At 42.9% G+C, this 7,234-nt stretch overlaps 1 protein-coding gene across 1 annotated transcript; it reads left to right on the forward strand.

The window, feature by feature from the left end:
• Positions 1-6,278: 6,278 nt before the first annotated feature.
• On the forward strand, positions 6,279-6,904 carry LOC126491078 (60S ribosomal protein L29-like). Its single transcript, XM_050126470.1, has one exon. The coding sequence runs from the start codon at positions 6,344-6,346 to the stop codon at positions 6,788-6,790; it is 447 nt and encodes a 148-aa protein (XP_049982427.1). The 5' UTR covers positions 6,279-6,343; the 3' UTR covers positions 6,791-6,904.
• The last annotated feature ends 330 nt before the right edge of the window (positions 6,905-7,234 follow it).

Genomic DNA, 7,234 nt, shown 5'->3' on the forward strand with positions numbered 1-7,234 from the left:
TGAGCCACCATGTGATTCCCGGGATTGAATTCAGGACCTTTGGGAGAGCAGGCAATGCCCTTAACTGCTGAGCCATCTCTCCAGCCCCTCAACCTGTTTTCTTAAAGAATCCAGGACCACCAGCCCAGGAGTCAGCCTACCCACTTTAGGCTAGGTCCTCCCCATTAGTCACTAATTTTAAAAATGCCTACAGGCATATCTACAGTCAGATATTATGAGCATATTTTCTCAACTGAGGCTCTCTCCCCTCCAATGACTATAGTTTGTGTCAAGTTGAAATAAAACTAGCCTGCGTAACTCTTCTTCTGAACTCTTCCTAAACTCCCCATCTGATTGGGCTAGGTCACAAAGCCTCAACCACTTCCAATTGTTGGTTCAGTCATGTACAACCTTCTAACTCTCAGGGTCCCGAGACAAGCAGGTGCCAGATGACAGCTAGGGAAGGGAGTGGCCTAGTGCCTCCTGTAACTACAGCAGATTTTAAAGCCATCTTGTGGTGGTTTAAATAGGAATGATTCCCATAGGCTCACATATTTGAATACTTGGTCCCCAGGTAGTGGAACTATTTTGGGAAGGATTAGGAGGTGTGCCTTTGTTGAAGGCCACAGGGAGTAAACTTTGAGGTTTTAAAAGCTTAAGCCAAGCCCAGTTTCTCTCTCTCTCTCTCTCTCTCTCTCTCTCTCTCTCTCTCTCTCTCTCTCTCTCTCGTATCAAGATGGAAATACTACTTAGTTACTGCTTGAAGGCCATGTCTTCTGTTTGCCTGCCTGCTGCCATGAAAAGTCCTACAAAAACTTTTGGCTATTTCAAAGAGGTCATGAACATTTAAACCAGGCTGGTTTACACAGCAAGTTCTAGGCCAGTATGTCTACACAGCTCTTGTAGGGTTTTCCTGAGGAGACGTGATCAAATGTATATCCATTGCAGATATGGCACTAGTGACAGACCATATAAATGATCTAAGTCTAGTTTAGTGAACCAGTGAGTTTATTAGAGTTACTTACAGGTGACTCAGAGGCTGCTGCATCCAAGACCATCCTTGCATGGATGACCATTCACAAAAACTGCACCCTTCAAATTAACTACAAGGCTTAAACAGAGTTGCACAAACTAGTGATTGCTTCTTTCTCATAGTTGTTACTCCTTATATAGCTTCAGGAAGGTCCTTGTGAATCTTGTAACTTTCAAGATCTTTCTGAACTTGTGTTCATGTGTGCACCTACATGCCATGGTGTGTATGTGGAGGTCAGAGGATAGCTGGTGGGTGTCAGCTCTCTCCTTCTACCGCATGGGTCCCAAGGATTGAACACAGACTGTCAGGATTGGTGGTAAGCACCCTTATCTTTTGCTGACCCTGGTTTCATGACTTTTCTGAGTCTTATGGGCTGTCTTCCTTCCTCCAAGAGGGAATGTTTCAATTTGGAGGAAAGGGCTATACAACAATAAGGAGACCTTGTCTCAATAAATTAGTAAATGAAGAAAGAATTTAGACTATCACGAACCAGAGTTGGTCAGTTAAAAGATTAGGGAGAAAAAAAATTGAGGAAAAAGACAAAAGTAACACTCTACCAACTTTGTTGGGCTTAGGTCTCATCTGTCTTTTAGACAAGATCACAAAGCTCAGGGAAAGACCTGAATTCCATTTGTTGATTTATTATGAAGGATACATATAAAGAAATACAGAGTGCAAGTTATACCCAAATATATCCTTACTGGACACACCACCTTTCAGGAACTTCTTGTGTTCTGCCACTTGGGATTTCCCAGAACTCCAGTTATTGTATGTTTTTTATGGAATCCTTATTAATTAAATAATATTAATTAAATATCTGACCAATGGTAGCAGCCTCTCTCTTCTTTTAGGAGGCTAAGAAGTAGATCAGAAAGATTCTAACCCATTACCCTCTTTAGTCTTTCCTGTGATCAGCTCATCCTGTGGCTCTGTGGGTTCTGCCAGCCACAGCCCAATGAATAGCACTGAGATGACTATTTTTGTACCAGGCATCCATTTTAGTAGCCTTCTAACCTAAATCCTGGAAAGATAAGCTCCCAGCAACTGGCCCCCTCCCCAGAATGGTGTGACTGTAATAAAATGATAACCATTTATGTTGTTTTTTTGTAAACCTGTTTATCACTATGTTCAGGGTAAGTGAGGCAATTCCTGACATTGCTGTAAATTACCCAGAAATGAAATAATTGTGGGTTTTTGTTACAAAATCCCTTCCTTCAACTCCTTTTGGGAGTCAGTTTCCCATAAGGCTGTTGTCTTGCTATCAATATTAATAATTCTCTTGAGTATAATTTGGATTGAGTCTGTGCCCCCCCTTTTTTACAATGGTCTAGAATTTTGTAACAGCATGCAAAAAAGATTCATATCATTGTAAAGAACTCAAAGATTTTGGGAATTACATGTGTGGAAAAAGGGAAGAAGACTGAAATACATATTATATAAAACCACAGTAGACAAGTGTCTTAGTGTTCTATTGGTGAAGAAATACCACAACTACAGCAGCTCTTATAAAGTGTAGCGGCTGCACTATGGGACAGTTTGCAAGTCAGGCAAGGGACTGGAGATTAAAGAATACAAGAGACACGGGTAATTTGCGAAGAGACAATGTAGAATGCTGTTTATTCAAGCATAGAGAAAGCCTTATATACCTAGCTGCTGCACAGTGGAAATCCCCCAGGCTGGTGGGAAATTACCAGGCTCAAAACAGCAAACAACTCCCCTGTAGCTAACCTCTACTTCCTGTCTGGTTGACCCGCCTATACTTTCTGCCTGGGCAATCAGCATTTATTTAAAAACATGATTGACAGAATACAGACAATTCTCCTGCACCACTTGTCCCTCTTTTTTTTAAACAAAGGAAAATAAACATAGTCCATTTTTTGGGAATGTAGGCATAGTATTCTAGGCTACTTCCGGCTGGTTTGGGGTGATGATAATCTTATGGGGACCTAAAGAAAATTTAAATTATGATCAAGTCCTGACTGGAGTATCCTGTGAGTCTTGATCATCTCAGGCAGCAGTCTTGAATCTGTTCTGGATGTAGAACTCTGATATCTGGGCCATCTGTTCCTACCGGAGAGTTCTCATGTGGTCTTCCTTGATCAAACCTGATTTTTATTAACTCAGAATGAATCCACCGCTTCTCGTTTCCTGTGGAAACAAAAGCAAAATCTCTTCTCCAAAGTAACATACCTTTTGACTTCAATTTTGAAGTCAAGATATTTTCAAAATACTTATCTTGGATTAATTCAGCTGCATTTATAAACAAATATCTTATAGCAGCTGTTGCTCTTTCCTCAGCATTCAAACGATTCAAAGAGAGCATAATAACATACAGTATCCAGATTCTCTGTGTGTTTTCCATCTTTATGCAGCTTTGTTTTAAACTCTATTTCTTTTATTTTTAAATTTTGGCTTTTTGAGACAGGGTTTCTGTGTATCTTTGTCCTGAAACTCCCTCTGTAGAACAGGTTGTCCTTGAACTCACAGAGATCCACTTGCCTCTGCCTCCCAAGTGCTAGGATTAAAGGTATGTGCTACCACACCTTGAATTCAAAGAAGTCTGTCTGTGCAGGGTGGTGGTGGCACATGCCTTTAATCCCAGCACTCGGGAGGCAGAGGCAGGCGGATCTCTGTGAGTTTGAGACCAGCCTGGTCTACAAGAACTAGTTCCTGGACAGGCTCCAAAACCACAGAGAAACCTGTCTTGAAAAAACAGAAGAAGAAGAAGAAGAAGAAGAAGAAGAAGAAGAAGAAGAAGAAGAAGAAGAAGAAGAAGAAGAAGAAGAAGAAGAAGAAGAAGAAGTCTGTCTGCCTCTGCCTCTCAAGCTTTGGGATCAAAGGTATGTGCTACCAGACTTGAATTTACACTGATCTGTCCCCCTCTGCCTCCCAGGCATTGGGATTAAAGGTGTGTACCACCACACCCAACTACTATCCTTCTTTCTTTCTTTTTTATTTTAAGGACTTTAACCTTTTTTTTCAAGCCTGCATATATTTTAACACACTGTAAGCCATTTATTGATTTTCTTCAACTTTGAATCTTTCTTTTACTGTATATCTCTTTTTATCTACCACGTGAGTCTTTAACTTACTAAGCAATATGGGTAGGATTAAAACCGTGGCTTTGATAGCTAGATCCAGCCCATTCCTTAGCTTTCTGCAATTCCAGCCTCATGGCAGAGGTACCAGCCAGAGCCTTGTTTACTGCCACAACTCCACAGCGTTTCAAGGTTCTTGCCACCAAGCAAGCTGCAACAGTGTGTCCACAAACAACATCCAAATGTTCTCTCTGTAGTTGGAACTCCTGCCTCAGAGAGTCAGAGTTTGCACTGGCAAGATGGGTCAGAAAGCCAGCATTTTAAAATGGCACAGCTTTTTTCCTGCTACAGCTGAAAACCAAAAAGCATGCAGTGAGCTTTTATCAACACCATTTAAGTGTTTCGTGGCAGGAACTTTTAAAGAGCTGCAGGGTTTTGCAGCTAAAGCTGAGTCAGGAAGCCTCTCTTAAATGAGAGTGCTTGCTTGCCATTAGCAAGCAGAGCAGACCCCAGAAATTGCTGCTATCAAGAAAACATGCTTTACTTTATTCCTTCCCAAGCTTTCTCAGGCTTTCTGTGGGTGCAGTTATCTACGTGGGTGCCATTTTGTAACATGAGGGGCCTACCTGTCAGAGTTTCTGTCCTGCCCAGTTCCCATAGCCAGCAAGTCCCAAAGAAAATCACACAGAGGTCTCCATAAGATTATAAACTGATTGGCTCATTAGCTCAGGCTTCTTATTAGCTCTGGTAGCCTATATTAACCCATTATCTTTATCTATGTTAGCCACATGGCTCGGTACCTTTTTCAGTAAGGCAGGTCACATCCTGCTTCTTTGGTGGTCTGGGCAGGACTGGGGGAAACTTCCTTTTTCCTAGAATTCTCCTGCTCTCATCGCCCCACCTCTACTTTCTGTCTGGTTGACCCACCTATACTTCCTGCCTGGCCAATCAGCATTTATTTAAAACATGATTGACAGAATACAGACAATTCTCCCGCACCAATCAATCATTTCCAATTCTCAGTTTTCTGGATGGAAAAACGGGTTTTTCATCTTTCTCATTGGAAAGACAGTCCTGTGTGTTTATCATTTCTGGTGTCTCTGGAGATTTGTGGGCAGGCACAATGGCCTTCAAAAAAAATCCCAACACTCTACCACAAGGACACTTGCGGTGTTCTTATTCATAGTAGAGAGAAACTAGGAATAATCTAGATATCCCTCAAACCAAAGAATAGCTAAAGAAAATATGGTACATTTGCACATTTGAGTATTACTCTATTATAACTACAAAAATATGACATCATGAGATTTGCAGGCAAATGGATGGAACTAGGAAAAAAATCATCCTGAACAAGGCAACCAGACCCAGAAAAACAAACATGACATGTACTCACTTATAAGCTAATATTAGCTGTTGGTAAAAGATAATAATGATACAATCCACAAACCCAGATAGGCTAAGTAACAAGCAGGGCTCTAGAGGAGGATGAATGGATTTCCCTGTGGGGGGGGGGGGAAATATAGACTTTGTGGGTGTGCTGGGAACTGGTGGGGATGGGAACAGGAGGGATCAGGCGGGGGATGGAGGGAGAGAGAGAATATGGCAGGAGATGATTGAAATGGGGGAGGGATTTAGGGGTGCTGTGTAAACAACTTCCTGTAACCTATGGGAGTGACTAGCAAGGACTCCTAGCAGTGGAATCTATACTAACCATCTTCTGTAACCAGGCAGGACCACAAAACCTTTGACCCTGCTAGGGAAAAGGTAGCTCAGAGGTTGTGAGAGGAGCCAGCAAGTAACTGGTCTAACTTGAGCCAAGCCACAAGGGGGAGTCCATGCCTGATACTGCCCTGATGCCCAATGGCCAGGAATGGGAAGCTGGATAGCCCAGAGGCCTAGGGTAAAACCAAATATGACTGACAAAAAACAGACAAACAAAAATATAGACGAGATGTTTCCTAATGATATTATGCTATACTCATAGATTGGTGTCTAGCCCAATTGTCTACAGAGAAGCTTACTCCAGCAGTTGATGGGAGTAGATGCTGAGACCATAGCCTGTTAATCCTTAAATTCTCCAGATAAAAACCAAGTCCACCATTTTGAACCAAATATGAAGCAAGTTCTATTAAAATATTAAATTTTGACCAGGATGGACTTTGGTCGGGACCAATCTCTGGAATTTCACAGCTGAGTGGCCCTGAAACACGTGTTACAGAGTTACCTAAAGAAAAACCCAGCTCTTTCTCTTCCGGTCGCAGGCGCTTCGGGAGCCGCCGATTACTGTCCAGCCATGGCCAAGTCCAAGAACCACACCACACACAACCAGTCCCGGAAATGGCACAGAAATGGCATCAAGAAACCCCGGTCACAAAGATATGAATCTCTCAAGGGGGTTGACCCCAAGTTCCTGAGGAACATGCGCTTTGCCAAGAAGCACAACAAGAAAGGCCTGAAGAAGATGCAGGCAAATAATGCAAAGGCCATGAGTGCACGTGCAGAGGCCATCAAGGCCCTGGTGAAGCCCCAGGTGGTGAAGCCCAAGGTGCCAAAGGGTCCCACCCGCAAACTCACTCGTCTGGCTTTAATTGCTTACCCCAAGCTTGGGAAGCGGATTAGAAGCTACATGGCCAGGGGTCGTAGGCTCCAAAAAACAAAGCCCAAGGTTCAAGCCAAGGCAGAGGCCTCAGCTGCGGCTCAGGCTCCTAAAGGTGCCCAGGCCCCTGTGAAGGCCCCATAAAAAAGGTCTCAGTCTGCCGATGTGAAGACAGATGGACTGGTGTGAACACCTACACAGTATTTGCAGATGTTCAGGACCTAATGCTGTTTTTACAAATAAACTTGAGGCAAGTTCTGTTGAAAAAAAAAAAAAAAAAAAAAAAAGAAAAACCCATATGGTCACTGTATTTTCCTATGAGGTTTTGTTGTATTTTCCAAGAACTACAACTCCCAGCATCTCAGGAAGTTAGCTAGTTCTTGGACCGACAGGTGGGGCTGACAGGTTAATTTAAAGTATTGCAAGCCAAGCATTAGGCAGAGCTCAGGGAACCCCAAGAAAGAGGGGGAGGAAGGGCTGTAGGAGCCAGAGGGGTTGAGAATACCATGAGAACACAACCAGCAGAATCAGCAATGTAGGGCTCTTAGGGGCTCACAGAGCCTGCATGGATTTACTAGGTCCTCTGCA

This window comes from Alexandromys fortis, unplaced genomic scaffold (genome assembly GCF_014885135.2).
Source record: "Alexandromys fortis isolate MF-2015 unplaced genomic scaffold, M_Fortis_MF-2015_v1.1 scaffold_260, whole genome shotgun sequence".
Taxonomy (NCBI): domain Eukaryota; kingdom Metazoa; phylum Chordata; class Mammalia; order Rodentia; family Cricetidae; genus Alexandromys; species Alexandromys fortis.

Coding starts and splice junctions, on each gene's coding strand:
- LOC126491078 (XM_050126470.1), top strand. CDS start 6,344: ATGGCCAAGTCCAAGAACCACACCACACACAACCAGTCCCGGAAATGG.